Source organism: Neopsephotus bourkii, unplaced genomic scaffold (genome assembly GCF_033783945.1).
Source record: "Neopsephotus bourkii isolate Nb327-2 ecotype Australia unplaced genomic scaffold, CSIRO-AGI_Nbou_v1 NB_1445, whole genome shotgun sequence".
Taxonomy (NCBI): domain Eukaryota; kingdom Metazoa; phylum Chordata; class Aves; order Psittaciformes; family Psittacidae; genus Neopsephotus; species Neopsephotus bourkii.
This window is the reverse complement of record NW_026901922.1, coordinates 293027-309312: the sequence shown is the minus strand read 5'-3', so window position 1 is coordinate 309312 and position 16286 is coordinate 293027. Positions and strand designations below refer to the sequence as shown.

Below are 16286 nucleotides of genomic sequence, written 5' to 3'. Positions count from 1 at the left end.
TGCTCCCATTCGAGACGCGATCCCTGCTGCTGATAGGAGCCCTATCTCCCATCGCCCCGGGAATGGCAAGTGCGTCACGGAGCTGCCTCCAGCGCGCTGGGGGACGGGCTGAGCCCCAACGCTCCATCCCGCACGTTCCTCTGCCCCGGCTGCTCCCCTTCACATGTTGGATCCTGCGGCCACACGTGCTCTGGGCGCAGGAAAGTTACTGCACAGAGGGAGCTGCTTCACCCCCGTGGCCCTGCTCGTGCAGGGGCACAGGAGACGCCTTCGCCTGTAGCTTCCACCCCAAAGCAGCAGGGAACCCGAATCCCCAGTGGCTTCAGGGAGAAAGGAGACTGCATTGCACTGCACTGCGCTGATTTTGCATTGCATTGCATTGATTTTGCATTACACGGCACTGATTTAGTATTGCACCGATTTAGCATTGCACTGATGTGGCATTGCACTGATGTGGCATTGCACTGGTGTGGCATTGCACCGATTTGGTATTGCACTGATTTGGAATTGCACTGATGTGGCATTGCACTGATTTGGCATTGCACCGATTTAGCATTGCACTGATGTGGCATTGCACTGATGTGGCATTGCACTGATTTGGAATTGCACTGATTTGGCATTGCACTGATTTGGCATTGCACTGATGTGGCATTGCACTGATGTGGCATTGCACTGATGTGGAATTGCACTGATTTGGAATTGCACTGATTTGGCATTGCACTGATTTTGCATTGCATTTCATTGATTTTGAATTGCATTGCACTGCTTTTGAATGGCATTGCACTGATTTGGCATTGCACTGATTTGGCATTGCACTGATTTGGCATTGCATTTCATTGATTTTGAATGGCATTGCACTGATTTTGCACTGTATTTCATTGATTTTGAATGGCATTGCACTGGTTTTGAATGGCATTGCACTGATGTGGCATTGCACTGATTTGGTATTGCATTTCATTGATTTTAAATTGCATTGCACTGGTTTTGAATGGCATTGCACTGATTTTGCATTGCACTGATTTTGCATTGCATTTGATTGATTTTGAATTGCATTGCACTGATTTTGAATTGCATTGCACTGATTTTGAATTGCATTGCACTGATTTTGAATTGCATTGCACTGATTCTGAATGGCATTGCACTGATTTGGCATTGCACTGATTCGGCATTGCATTGCACTGATTCGGCATTGCATTGCACTGATTTGGCATTGCATTGCACTGATTCCATGACACACTGATCTCTGCAGAGAAAGACACAGATTGGATTGCTGAGCAGGCAGAACTGGGAGAGGGGACAGCATGGGAAGCACCGAAAAGTTGATGGAATAGGAGTTGAAAGTGGGAATTTTGGGGCTCAGACCCACGCAGGCCCCTCTGGAATAGGAGATTGCAGCCACCTTGTGCTCACAGCAAAAGGCCTTTGGGTATTTCTGCTTTCCAGCTCTTGAGGAGGGAGAATGGAGCCATGTGATGAGTTCTGCCTCTGACATAGTCCCAAACCTCCTCCTCTGGAGGACAACCCAGCCCAGAGCCCTGCAGCCCCCATCTGTGTACTGGGACCCCTCAGCCTGGCCCTGGGGAGGAGAACACGGAGCTGATCTCTGGATCTCTGGCTCTTTCCTTCTGCTGTGGAGGGATTTCGCTGCTGCTTTGTCCTGGCTTTGTGCTCTGGTGTGGGAAAAGCTTGCATGGAACCTGCTCCATCTCAGGCCACTCCAATGGGGATGGCTCCTGCCCCTCCATGCATGCATCCTGTGCCCTCTTCTCTTGCCTCCATCCAAGCCACTTCCTCCAAAAGCCCTTGGGCTGAGCAGTGAGGAACATGCTCAGGGAGGTGGAAGTCCTCATGAGGGTGAGTAACACAGGATTAGGGGTTGGATGGAGCTTATGGGCACGTTCCTCTGGGTTCATTGCCCATCCACGCAGGGGAGGTGCAGGGCTGCTTCTCTTCCTCCTGTGGATGTCCTTTACCTGTGCTCTGCCCCCTCTGGGCTCTGTGTCCCCTGCTCCTTGTGTCCCCTGAGCTCCTTGTAAATAGGGTTTTGTATTTTCTTGGGACATTGCTAATAAACTGGTGCAAAACTGCTGGTGCGAGGTTTCCTTGGAAGGAAGGGCTCAGATGATGCTTCATCCCCCTAACATGGGACATAGAACCAAGACCCTGCTATTATGGCCCCAAGTTCTAATGGAGACCATTAGAGACCCCACAAAACCATTAAAGGAGACCAGGCTGCCCCTTCCTTCCTTATGGCCAAGGAACAATCCTACATGAAGCCATCACAAGCATCATGCATGAGAAGTAGAATCATGGCCTCAACCAGGTTGGGACAGACCAACCTCTTCTCCAGACTGACCCCACCCCAGTCCCTCAGCCCTTCCCCATCACACTTGTGCCCCAGGCCCTGCACTAGCCCCTTGACTGTGGCACAAGCTGCTCATGCTCAGCTCCATCAATCCAGCTCCTTTCCTATGAGCAGTTTCCAGCCACTCTTCCCCAAGCCTGGAGCGTTGCAGGGGGTTGTTGTGTCCCAAGTGCAGGATGTGGCATTTTGCCTTGTTAAACCTCATCTCCTTGGCACAACCCGCGTGCTGGAGACCTAAGAGCCAAAGAGCATCCTGGGTGAGGATCCTGTTCTCTCTTAGACTGGGTTTGAGTGGCATACGATGCAAACACCAGTAAGTGGGAATGAGCCAATGTTGTGGGCAAGGCTTGTGCTCAAAGGGCACATTGTGGAGCTCTGGAAAGCAACCTGGTGTACTACTGGTGTAGAGTGATGTACTACTGAGGTACTAGTGAGGTATTGATGTAGAGTGATGCACTACTGATGTACTGATGAAGAGTGATGTGCTACTGATGTAGAGTGGTGTGATACTGATGCACTACTGATGTACTGATGGAGAGTGATGCACTACGGATGTAGAGTGATGCGATACTGATGCACTACTGATGTAGAGTGATGTACTCTGATGTACTGATGTAGTGATGTACTATAGATGTACTACTGATGTACTGACGTAGAGTGATGTACTACTGGTGTAGAGTGATGTACTACTGGTGTAGCTTTCTCAATGGGAAGTCAATGAGGAAGAGAAATGCCTCCAAACAGCAATTCACCTGATGTAAAGGAAAGCCAGCACAGGGATGTGACAACTCCAACCTCTCTCCATCAGCTTGGGGGGGCTGGTTCTCTCCATGGAGAGAAATCCCAACTGCAGCACCTAGGTCCGATGCCCGGATGCAGGTGTGGGGTTTGTTTCCTGAAGTGTGGAATTCCGGGCTTCCCATCCCACAGCTGCAGGAGGGGGGATTTCTGCAGCAGGGAATGCTTTTCCCTGTGCTTTCCAGGGTAACGTTCTGCTGTGGGACAGGGGATAATAAAGGTGGGAGCAGCCCGAGCTCCCGGAATGTGGGATACGGGAAGGATGCTGGAATAGAGGAAGGCATCGTGCTGTTCCCCATTCCCAGGACAGGAATTTGGGAGCCATAAATGCAGCCAGAGTCAGAGACCTCAAACCCCAGCAATTCCGTGCTGGAGAAAGGGGATGCTTTTATTCAGGTTTTCCCCATCTTTCTGCCATCCCCCCCTTTCCTTGCTTGAGGCATTTCGGGGGATGGACTCTCGCCACTGTGCAGGCGATCCCTGGGGATCCCCGTGGATTCCTTCTTGCTTCTCCCACGGCAAAACCGAGCTGCAGAAGGGCCCCATTGAGGCAGGCGCCGTTCACCTGCATTCCTGAGCTCCTGGCGCCCTCTGCTCCTCATCCTGCGGACCCAGAACAGCAGGAACCCAGCTTCCGCATCCCGAAAGCCTTCCCCATCCCAACCCTTTCCTTCCTTTACCCAGCTTTTCGGTTTGCTCTGCTGTAAAACCTCCTGCCTATGGGGGCCTGGGCAATCCCGTGTTTAAATGCAGCTTAAACAGCATTTATGTGTTATCTTTATACACATCCATATCTTTGCATACAGATCTATAGAAGCCTTTACAAGCAGGGAACATCAGGCTGCTCCCATTGCCTCTTCCAGGGCTGAGGTGCCGATAGGATCCCCTGTGGTGATGCGCGGATTGACTCCACAACTCGTTAAAGCTGTAAAGTAGGTATGCTTTAAATTCAGCGCTGAAGACGCATGGGGATGATTCCTCAAAGTCATGCGTGCCCCAGTGTTGTTTCCCTCTACATTTATAAGGTTGCACCATACACCTATACATATTCATGTCCTATCCCCGCTTCGTATTACAGTGAGCTAGAAGGTCCTTTGCACCTGCGCAGTGCCCCCTCTGGTCATGGGCAGGGGTCTCAAGATGAAGTAAATGAGTCTTCCTCCTTGGGTAGGGGTCTTCAAGATGAAGTAAATGAGTCTTCCTCTTCTTTAACTTTTCACCTTTTAGTCTTCACGTATGGCCTTAGGGTTTGGTCCCAGCCATCAGCCATCTGCTTCTCCCCCTTAACAGATTCAGGGGTCTGCTTTTCCCTATCAATAGGTGCTTATCGGTAGAATCAGGTGTCTGCTTTTCCTTGTCAATAGAACCAGGTGTCTTCTTTTCCCTATCAATAGCTAGTGCTTTTGTTCTGCTTAGTAGGCATGATAGGTACAGACAATACCTTTGCTTAAGCAATCGAATTCCTCCAACCCCCCTGTACATTGGTCAACCCTCTGCATCAGTGGGGTGTCTGGGGGGTGTCTATAGGTCAGTGGTACCTATAGAACCCTCCAGTGGGGGCCTGTGGGGCGTCTATGGGTCTGTGGTATCTACAGGACCCTCCACTGGGGGTCTGTGGGGTGTCTATGGGTCAGTGGTATATACAGGACCCTCCAGTGGGGGCCTGTGGGGCGTCTATGGGTCAGTGGTACCTACAGGACCCTCCAGTGGGGGTCTGTGGGGTGTCTATGGGTCAGTGGTATCTACAGGACCCTCCACTGGGGGTCTGTGGGGTGTCTATGGGTCAGTGGTACCTACAGGACCCTCCACTGGGGGTCTGTGGGGTGTCTATGGATCAGTAGTACCTACAGGACCCTCCAGTGGGGGTCTGTGGGGTGTCTATGGGTCAGTGGTACCTATAGGACCCTCCATGGGGTTCTGTGGGTTCCGAGAGCCGAGAGCCGGGTCCCGGGTCCCGGGTCCATCCGCCCGCCGCAGCGCTCCGAATCCTTCGGAACCGCTCGGCAAAACCCGGCTCCGCCTGCTGCCGCCCGGCAGCGTTCGTTTTGCCTCGGCGCCGCTAGGTAGCGCCCGAGAGCACTCGGCGAGGTTCGGAGGCGCTCGGGTCCGCTCCGCTAGGCTCGGCTGCGCTCGACAAGACGCGGATGGGGTCGGCAGAGCTCGGCTGAACTCGGAGAGGCTCGGGTCTGTTCCGCTGGGCTCGGGAGAACTCGGGGACGCTCGGCTACGCTCGGCGGCACTCGGCTGGACTGGGCTGGGCCCCTGTTCGGCAGAACTCGGCGAAGCTCGGCAGCACTCGGCTAGGTTCGACAGTATTCGTCTGACCTCGGAAAGACTCGGGTGGGCTCGGCAGGGTCCTCCCCCTCTCGTACCAATACTCCCCCTTGTGACCACCCGATGAAAACACCCCACTTCTGCCCCCGTGCAGATACCCCCTTGTGCCCCCCCCGGTGCAAATACCCCCTCCTTGTGCCCTCCCAATTCAAATACCCCCCCCTTCCGTACCCCTGTAGTGCAAATGCCCCGCTCTTGTTCCCCCCCCAGTGCAAATACCCGGGGTTTGGGGGGTCCAGCCCTGCCCGTGCCTCAGTTTCCCCGTGTTTGGGGGTGTTACCCCCATACTCACCGCAGCTGCGGGGGGGGGCACTCACTTGATGCTCAGCCGGGGGCGACAGGAGGGGGGGCAGCACCGAGGGGAGGGGCAGCACGGAGTGGGTTGACAGGGAGGGGGGCAGCAGGGTGGGGGGTGACAAGGTGGGGGGCAGCAGGGTGGGGGGTGACAGGGAGGGGGGCAGCAGGGTGGGGGGTGACACTGGGGGCAGGTTTGGGGGGGGTGACAGGGCAGGGGGTGACACTGGGGGCAGGTGGGGGGGGTGTGACAGGGTGGGGGGTGACACTGGGGGCAGGTTTGGGGGGGGTGACAGGGTGGGGGATGACACTGGGGGCAGGTTTGGGGGGGGCGGCACAGGGGATGCTGACAGGGAGGGGGGCAGCAGCAGGGGGGGGGGCAGCAGAGCGGGCAGCAGGGGGGAGGACACGGAGGGGGGTAGCAGCAGGCAGGGGGGGGGCCCCCGCAGCGGTGGGGCCGGGGGCCCGGCCAGCCCAGCCCCATGGTGGCACCGCCCCCCCCCCCACCACGGGGGATTAACGGCCCAAAGCCGCTGAGCTGGAAGGGGGGGGGGCGGGGGGGGCAGCTCACGTGGCAGCACCCATGGGTGCGGGGTCATGGGGGGACACGGAGAACATCGGGGACAAAAGGGGGAGGGATGGGGGTGACACTGGGGGGTCAGCGGGCTTTAGGGGGGGCTTTGGGGTGCCCCAGGGGTTGTGTGTACATGTGTGTACATGTGTGTTCATGTGTGTGTGTATAGGGCACAATGCGTGTAGCACACACGTGTGTCTCGGCCGGCTGTGTGTGGGCTCAGGGGTGACACGTGTGGCCCTCTCAGCGTGTCAGTGGGGGCTGGCGTGTGTATGTGCAAGCGTGTCACCATGGACATGCCATGGGCTCCCTCCCCGCCTCTGGTTGGTGGTGTGTCTGAGCCATGTCCATGAGATGTCCTTGGTGTGCTCATGCCGTGTCTATGTCATGTCTGTGCTGTGTCCGTGCTGTGGTGGTGCTATGTACATGCCATATCCATGCCATGCCAGTGCCATGTCTGAGCCATGTCCATTGCATGTCTGTTCCATTACTTTTCTGTGTCTGTTGAATGTCCATTCAGTGTCCATTCTGTGTCTGTTCCTTGTCTGTTCCGTGTCCATCCCCTGTTTGTCCCATGTCCATTCCATGTCCATTCTTGTGTCTGTTCCTTGTCTGTTCCATGTCCATTCCATGTCCGTCCCCTATTTGTTCCATGTCCATTCCATGTCTATTCCATGTCCACACCAAGCCCATCTCCTGTCCTGTGCCCATTCCATGTTCATTTCCATGTCTGTTGCATGTCCATTCTGTGTCTGTTCCATGTTTGTTCCATGTCCATCCATGCCTGTTCCATGCCAATGCCAGCATCATCCTGCGTGTGACACCCCGTAATGTCATGTGTGCAAGGCTGTAATGCCATGCAAGGGCACGCACCCCCATGCTGCAATGTCATGCAGTGACATGCAACACCGTGCAAGACCATGTAAGACCATGCAACACCGTGTAATGCCGTGCAGAGGAGGCCCCTCCCCATGCAGGGCCCCCCCCGGGGGTAGGAGGGGCAGGAATGCAGCCGGGCGGGTGTTGCTGGCATGGGCCTCGCACACTGCACACGCCTGCACACGCCTGCGCACGCCTGCGCACATGGGGACACGCCGTGGGGTGCGGTAGGGCTGGGCACATGTGTGTGTGGTCACACACATGCAGCTGAGTGTGTAACGCTGTGCATGTGTGACACTGTGTGTGGCACTTTCCATGTATGACACTGTGCATGTGTGACACTGTGTGTGACACTGTCCGTGTGTAACACTGTGCATGTGTGACACTATGTGACACTGTCCATGTGTAACACTGTGCATGTGTGACACTGCCTATGTGACACTGTCCATGTGTGACACTGCCTATGTGACACTGTCCATGTGTGATACTGTGACTCTGTCGATGTATGACCACTGTGTGATACTGTCCACGTATGATGCTGTCCATGTGTGACACTGTCCATTGTGTGACACTGTATGTGTGCGACACTATATGTGTGACACTATATGCGTGTGACACTATGTGTGTGTGACGCTGTCCATATGTAACACTATGCGTGTGTGACACTGTCCATGTATAACACTGTGCATGTGTGACGCTGTCCATGTATAACACTGTGCATGTGTGATACTATGACTCTGCCCATGTATGACCACTGTGTGACACTGTCCATGTGTGACACTATGTGTGTGTGTGACACTATGTGTGTGTGAAATTGTCCATATGTAACACTATGCATGTGTGACACTCTCCATGTGTGACACTGTGTGTGACACTATGTGTTTGTGACACTGTCTGTGCGTGACACTGTCTATGACACTATCCATGTGTGTGTGCCACTGTGTGACATGATGTGCGTGTGACATGACACCCTGTGTGTGACACGACACCGCTCAGTGCGTGTGACGCGGTGTGACACGGGGTGTGTGTGACAGCGCATGACACCATGCGACACCCTGAGCGTGACACCGCGTGTGCCCGCCAGGCCCCGCCCTCCCTCAAGCCCCGCCCCTCCTTACGCCCCGCCCCATCACCGCAAGCCCCGCCCCGTGCCGGTCGCTGGGCCGGGGCCGGGGCCGCACCCGCGGGGGCCGGGTTCGGGGCCGGGGCCGGCTCCGTGTCCGCGGCCGGTGCCGTTGTTCCCGGGGCCGGTGGCTCGGTGCCCGCCGCCATGTTCGACTGCCTGGAGGCGCTGGCGGGGCCGCGGCGGCTGCACGACGTGACGAACCGCGGGGCCTGCGCGCTGCGCAAGGCGGGGTACGGGCCGCGCTGCGGGGCCCTGCCGCCCTTCGCCTGGCCACCGCCCGCCCGCCGCGGTACGGGGGGGTCCGGGGGGGGTCCGGAGGGGGAAGTGATGCGGGAGGGGGGGGGAGTTGGGGGTGATGGGGAGGGGGGGGTCCCACACGCGAGGTCACCCCCGTTTTGGGGGCCCACCCCCACCTCGGTCCCACGCCCCCGGACACCGCGGTTTGGGGGACCTTGGTGTTTTGGGGGGGGGAGTGGGATCCGGAACCCCGTTGGGGAAGGGGGGGCAGCCGCGGGCGGGGGGGTTGGTTTAGAGGCGGGGAGGAGCCCATTTAGAGGCACCCCCAATTGGGGTGGGGTGGTTGCACCCCATTTTGGGGCCTGCACCCATTGGAGTGGGGGGCAGATGTGGGGCTGAACACCCCATAGGGGCGGGGGGGGGCAGACAAACCCCTCGCAGCCGCTTCCCTCCCCGCAATCTGGGTACAAACACTTGGGGGGGGCAGAACCCCCCCAAATTGCCCCCGTTGTGCTCCGTCGTTTCCCGACCCCCCCCCACGAGGGAGCGGCCCCCCCCACCCCGTTCCCATTCCACCCCCCCCTTCCCAGCGCCCCGGCCCGACTGGTTCCAGTACGGGGCTGCCGCACCCGCCCAGCGCTGCCAATGTGGCATTTAACCCCTGCGGGGCCGCCCCAAAACCGGCCAAGGAGGTGCTGGGGTCCCCCCCCTTCATCCGGGCATTGGAGGGGGGGGCACAGCCATCGGTTGGGGGGGATTCCCTTTAACCCGCCCCAAATTAGGCACCGGTAGAGCTGGAATGGGAGCAGTGATTGGAGACCAAAACTAAGGAGGGTTTGGGGGGTCCCCATTGCGTTGTCTGCCCCCCCCCCGTGGGTATGTTCCCCCCCCCGGGTGGTTTTGGGGCGCTGTTATTGGCTGAGTGCCTTATTTGGGGTCAAACCCCCCCAAATCCAACCTTGGAATTGATGGGAAACTGAGGCACAGAGGGGGGGGCGGTGTTAACCTACTGCTCCCCCCCCTTTAACCAACCCCCGCACCTTCTATGGGGCACTAACACTCGGAGGGGGGGGGTGGGGAACAAACCCCCCCCAACTTGGGGTTCACCCCATATGGGTCTCAAGGTGGGGGGGGGCACCCCCTCTGTGTCGCTGTGTGCCCCCCCCTCCCCGTCATTGCACAAGAGTCGTGCGAGGGGGTGTCACAGGGTGTGGTGCGTGGTTGTGGTTCCATTGCCGGGGGGGGGGGGGAGGCAGGAATAAGGAAGGGGGGGGGCTGTTGATTTTGGGGGGGTTCCTGGTATATTTGTGCGTGTGCAAAGCGGGGGTGCCCGCCATGGCGTGTGTTTGGCGTGTGTCATGGATGTGATTGCGTGTGTGTGCCCCCCCCCCCCGCAGGCGTGTTCTGGAGCGCGCGGGCGGGCGGGGGCCGGAATTTCCTCAATTTCAGCAATTTTGGCTTTTTTTGTTGGGTTTCATAGAAAAACACTGACGAGAAACCCCGCCCCCCCCCCCCTTCCCTTCCCAACCCCCTCCTTCTGTGGGCTGCGGGGCGGGGGGGGGCCACGCTGTGTGTGTACCCCCCAACACCACAGTGGGGTCATTGATGTGCCCCCCCCCAGCCATGGGATGGGACTTGGGGGACACCAAAACTGCCTTTGGGGAGGTCCTAGGACCCCAAATCCCCAAAACCTGGGGTTTGGGGGGGGCTCAGCCCTCAAATGCCCCCAAACTGATGTTCGGAGCTTCTGGCACTCCAAAAACTGGGATTGGGGAGTTCCAGACCCCAAATCCCCCCCCCAAAGAGGGTTTGGAGGGGCCTTGGCTGCTCAAATACCCCAAAACTTGGGGTTTGGGGGGTCCCAGCATCCCAGACCCTCCAAAACTTGGGTTTAGTGGGTCCTAGACACCCAAATTCCTCAAAGCCTGAATTTTGGGGGTCGGTCCCATCACATCAAACCCCCCCAAAACCTGCTTTTGTGGGAGGGCTCAGCCCCCAGTTGCCCCCAGGTTGGAATTCCAGTCCCCCATTCCCACAAAACCTGGACTTGGGGGTGTCCCAGCCCCCCCCCATCCTCTATAACCTGGGTTGGGGGGTCCTTGGGAATGGGGGCGAGGGGGGGCTGGACTGTGCCCCCACACTTTGCCCTCTCATTGACCCCCTCTCTCCCTTACCCCCTGTGTCCCCCCCCAGGATGGATGCAGCTCCTTGGGTACCCCCCCCCATCGTGCCTCAGTTTCCCCACCCCCTGCAGCATCTCCCACTCTCAGGGGGGTTTAACACCAGTTTGGGGGACCTGGGGTGGGGTTTTGGGGTGCTCCTGACCCCCTTTATGTGCCCCTCCCCAGCTGTGGAGACCCCAAGCCGCAGTGGGGAGGAGATGGTGCCCAGCTCGCCCTCGCCGCCCCCCCCGCCCCGTGTCTACAAGCCCTGCTTCGTCTGCAGCGACAAGTCCTCGGGGTACCACTATGGGGTCAGCTCCTGCGAGGGCTGCAAGGTGGGGTACAAGGGTTATGGGGGGCAATGGGTACCTCTGGGATCCTATAGGGGGAGTGGGGATGCTATGGGGGGAGTGAGGCCCCCCCCAGAACACATGGGAGGGGAGCACCCAGTACTGAGGAACCCATCCAGGACCCATAGGGGGAGTGGGAACCACTCCTGGGTGCTGGGAACCCATGGGGGAAATGGGGAGACCCCGGCACTGGGGATTCCACCCTCCCACCCCCTTCCAATCCCATGGGGGGAGTGGGGAATCCATGGGACCCACAGTGGGATTGGGGAAGCCCCAGGGTGCTGGGGACACAATGGGGGTATTGGGCACCCCGTGGAGATACTGGGGGACCCCTGGGCATGGGGAACCTGCTCAGTGGGCACTGGGTAACCCCCTGGGGGTGTTGGGGATGTCGTCCCCCCCAGTGATAGAGGTGAGCAGCCCATGGACAGTGTGGAGCCATCACTGGGGGCGGTTGGGGGGCGAACCTGAGGATCACAGTTGGGGGGTGACTTCGGGCTCCCCAAGAGGTGCTTCCGGCCCCCCACCCCCCCTTCTCACACCCCCTCCCACCCCCGCAGGGCTTCTTCCGCCGCAGCATCCAGAAGAACATGGTGTACACGTGCCACCGGGACAAGAACTGCCAGATCAACAAGGTGACGCGCAACCGGTGCCAGTTCTGCCGCCTCCAGAAGTGCTTCGAGGTCGGCATGTCCAAGGAAGGTGCGGCCCAGGGCCTTGGGGGGGTCCTTGATGTGGGGGGGGTGACACCCCGATACGTCCCATGTGTCTCCACACGCACAACCCAAAGCATCAGTATCCTGTGTCTACCCCATGGAGCCGGCCCCTCGCAGTGGGGTGTCCCCCAGTCTGGGGGGGGTTTGGAGCACCCCACCTTTTATGGTGGGGGGGGGTGTAGGGTGCCCCCCACCTTGTGGGGGGGCTTTGGGATCCCTTCCAGCCGCATTGTGCTATATGTGGATATCCTGCTGGCGCATCCTGTGCTGGTGCAAAAGGGAGGGGGGGGCAGGAAGCACTGCATGGGGAAGGGGTGGGGGGTACCCCCAAACCTCTACCTTGACCCACGCCCCCCACACTTCTCCCCACAGCCGTTCGCAATGACAGGAACAAGAAGAAGAAGGAGGTGAAGGAGGAGGCCACGGTTGAGAGCTATGAGCTGAGCCCTGAGCTGGAGGAGCTAGTGCAGAAGGTCAGCAAAGCCCATCAGGAGACCTTCCCCTCACTGTGCCAGCTGGGCAAGTACACCATGGTGAGCACCAGGGGAAGGCCCTGGAGTGGGGTAGGGGGGGCACCCCACCAGCAGCCCCATAACTACATCCCCGTGTGGGTTTCCCCCCCAAGGATGCGAGCGCTGAGCGCCGGGTGCAGCTGGACCCGGGGCTGTGGGACAAGTTCAGCGAGTTGGCCACCAAGTGCATCATCAAGATCGTGGAGTTCGCCAAGCGCCTGCCCGGCTTCACGGCGCTCAGCATGGCCGATCAGATCACCCTGCTCAAGGCAGCGTGCCTGGACATCCTGGTGAGGGGCTGGGGGGGCCCCCATATCCGTTGTGAGGGGTGTTTGTGTTAGCGATGCAGTGGGATGCAGGCGCCATCAGTGAGTTGGTGATGGCACTGAGCTGTGGGGATGGACTGGAGGGGATGGGATCCAGGGGGATCTGGATACACTGAGAAACCTCATGGAGCTCAACAGGGCCAAGGGCAAGGTTCTGCCCCTGGGTTAGGGCAATCCCAAGTGCAGGTGGGGTGGAGGAGTGACTTGGGGCTCTTGGGTGAGGAACTGCCCATGACCCACATTGAGCCCAGAACCCCCGTGTGTGCTGGGCTGCACCCCCAGAGTGTGAGCAGCAGCTCAGGGAGGGGATCCTGCCCCTCTGCTGTGCTCTATGGAACCCCTCCTGCAGGCCTGATCCAGCTCTGGGGCAGCAGCACAAGAGGGATGTGGAGCTGCTGGAGAGAGGCCAGAGGAGGCCATGGAGATGCTGCGAGGGCTCCTTAAGGGGAGACCTTAGGGCATCTCCAGTGCCTAAAGGGGCTGCAGGAAACCTGGAGAGGGGCTTGGGACAAGGGTCTAAAGGGACAGGACAAAGGGAATGGCTTGAACGTGCCCAAGGGGAGACTGAGCTGAGCTCTTAGGCAGAAGCTCTTCCCTGTGAGGGTGCTGAGGCGCTGGCACAGGGTGCCCAGAGAAGCTGTGGCTGCCCCATCCCTGGCAGTGCTCAAGGCCAGGTTGGACACAGGGCTTGGAGCAAGCTGCTCCAGTGGAAGGGGTCCCTGGGTGACGTCACTCCGTGCCCCCCCCCACAGATGCTGCGGATCTGCACGCGCTACACCCCGGAGCAGGACACGATGACGTTCTCGGACGGGCTCACCCTGAACCGTACCCAGATGCACAACGCCGGCTTCGGGCCCCTCACAGACCTGGTGTTCGCCTTCGCCGGGCAGCTCCTGCCCCTGCAGATGGATGACACCGAGACCGGGCTGCTCAGCGCCATCTGCCTCATCTGCGGAGGTGATGGGGACACGGGGACATGGGGACATGGGGCTGTGGGGACACGGGGGCCTCTGGGCCAGGAGGAAGCAGGGGCATGGGGACCTCCAGGTCAGGGGGTAGCAGGAGGGTGGGGATACAGGGACATGGGGATCTCTGCACCGGGGATGTGGGAAACAGGGACCTCTGGATGATGGAGCAGCAAGGACATAGGGACCTGTGGATCAGGAGGAAGTGGGGCAAGGGGAGATGGGGACCTCCAGGTCAGGACACAGCAGGGATGTGGGGAAACGGGGACCTCTGGATGATGGAGCAGCAAGGACATAGGGACCTGTGGATCAGGAGTTAGTGGGACAAGGGGAGATGGGGACCTCCAGGTCAGGACACAGCGGGGATGTGGGGAAACGGGGACCTCTGGATGATGGAGCAGCAAGGACATAGGGACCTGTGGATCAGGAGGAAGTGGGGCAAGGGGAGATGGGGACCTCCAGGTCAGGACACAGCGGGGATGTGGGGAAACGGGGACCTCTGGATGATGGAGCAGCAAGGACATAGGGACCTGTGGATCAGGAGTTAGTGGGGCAAGGGGAGATGGGGACCTCCAGGTCAGGACACAGCTGGGATGTGGGGAAACGGGGACCTCTGGATGATGGAGCAGCAAGGACATAGGGACCTGTGGGTCAGGAGGAAGTGGGGCAAGGGGAGATGGGGACCTCCAGGCCAGGACACAGTGGGGATGTGGGAACCTCTGGATCAGGAGGAAGTGGGGACAAGGGAATATGAGGAGCGTGAAGACCTCTGGGCCAGAAGGTAATGGGGACATGGAGATGTAGGGACATGGGGTGTCCAGACCCAGCTGGACATGCGGGGATGTGGGAACTTCTGGGGAGCTTCTTGGGACCTCAGGGCAGGAGGTAGCAGGGACATGGGGATGGAGGGACATGGAGACAGGGCACATCTGCCGGGCAGTAGCAGGGACATGGGGACCTTTGGGTTAGGAGATAGGAGGGCCATATGGATGTAGGGACATGTGGGTCAGGAGGTGGAGGGACACGAGGACACGGGAACATCTGGATGATGAGGCAATAGGGACAAAGGGACATGGGGATCCTGGGTGAGATGTTGGGGCGATGAGGATGGAGGGACATGGGGACAGGGCACATCTGGCTCAGGCGGTACCTGGGATGCGGTGACTCGGGGACCCCTACAGGCGGCAGCAGGGACACGGGGAGCATTGGGGGGGCTCTGACCGGGTGTGTGCGTGCCCCCTGCAGACCGGCAGGACCTGGAGGAGCCCGAGCAGGTGGAGCGGCTGCAGGAGCCGCTGCTGGAGGCGCTCAAGGTGTACGCGCGGCGGCGGCGGCCGCGGCAGCCCCACATGTTCCCAAGGATGCTCATGAAGATCACGGACCTGCGCGGCATCAGCACCAAGGGTACGGGGGGGGCGTGGGGTGGGGAGCTCTGTAGGGAGGAGCTCTTTAGGGGAGGGTGATGCTCACAGGGGCTTGTGCATGGGGTGGGGAGCTCTATAGGGAGGAGCTCTTTGGGGAGATGCGATTCTCAGGGGCTTGTGCATGGGATAGGGAGCTCTATAGGGAGGAGCTCTTTAGGGGGGGTGATGCTCACAGGGGCTTGTGCATGGGATAGGGAGCTCTATAGGGAGAGCTCTTGGGAGGGATCTCAGGGGCTTGTGCATGGGATAGGGAGCTCTATAGGAAGAAGCTCTTCAGGGAGGGGAGATGCTCACAGGGGATTGTGCATGGGGTGGGGAGCTCTATAGGGAGGAGCTCTTTGGGGGGGGTGATGCTCACAGGGGTTTGTGCATGGGGTGGGGAGCTCTATAGGGAGAAGCTCTTTAGGGGGGGTGATGCTCACAGGGGTTTGTGCATGGGGTGGGGAGCTCTATAGGTTGGGAGCACGTGGGGGAAATGGGTTGCTCAGGGGCGCTTGTACATGTAGTGTGGGGGTACTTGGAGGGGCTTTGCATGGGGTGCTCAAGGGGTGATGCTGGGGTGCACAGGGAAGCATTGGGTGGAACTCACATTGGGGGGTGCTAAGAGGGGATCGGGGGGGGGTCCCTGGTGCTGGGGGTCCAGAAGCTGATGGCGGGGGGGGTCCCACAGGCGCAGAGCGAGCCATCACGCTGAAGATGGAGATCCCGGGGCCGATGCCCCCCCTGATCCGGGAGATGCTGGAGAACCCCGAGATGTTCCAGGAGGAGGAGGAAGGGGGGGGGCAGCCCCCTCCAGATCCCCCCGCGGCCCAGGACAGCCCCCCCGGGCCCCCCCCTTCCTCCCCATAGCTCCCCCCCCCAGCCCGCTCCGGGAGGGGGGGCACAAATGTGTGTCCCACCTCCATGGGTTGGACATTCACAACAGCCTTCCAGGGCCCCCCCCTTTGCTCCGAGGGGGGGGAACCCCAACTGTGCCCCCCCAAATGTGGGGGGGCTCCAGAGACTGATGGAGCCACGCGGGGGGGACCCCGCGGCACAGCTATTGCCTTAAGCTGGGGGGCCCGGGGGGGCCCCCTCACCCCAACCTCAGCTTCACGCCAAAGCCCCCCCCCCCGCCCAGCCCCGCTGCCTCCCCCCCCCTTTGTATTTGTAAGGGGATTTAAGGGGGGCAATAATGGACAGAGCCCCCCTCTCCCCACATTAATACCTGACACCCCTGGGGTG

General features: G+C 59.5%; 1 protein-coding gene across 1 annotated transcript; it reads left to right on the top strand.

Annotated features, from left to right (window-relative positions):
• Positions 1–8390: 8390 nt before the first annotated feature.
• Positions 8391–16218, top strand: LOC133220527 (retinoic acid receptor gamma-A-like). Its single transcript, XM_061368712.1, has 8 exons — positions 8391–8659; positions 10956–11104; positions 11680–11821; positions 12208–12368; positions 12461–12637; positions 13426–13630; positions 14884–15042; positions 15733–16218. The coding sequence occupies exons 1-8, from the start codon at positions 8515–8517 to the stop codon at positions 15909–15911; spliced, it is 1317 nt and encodes a 438-aa protein (XP_061224696.1). The 5' UTR covers positions 8391–8514; the 3' UTR covers positions 15912–16218.
• The last annotated feature ends 68 nt before the right edge of the window (positions 16219–16286 follow it).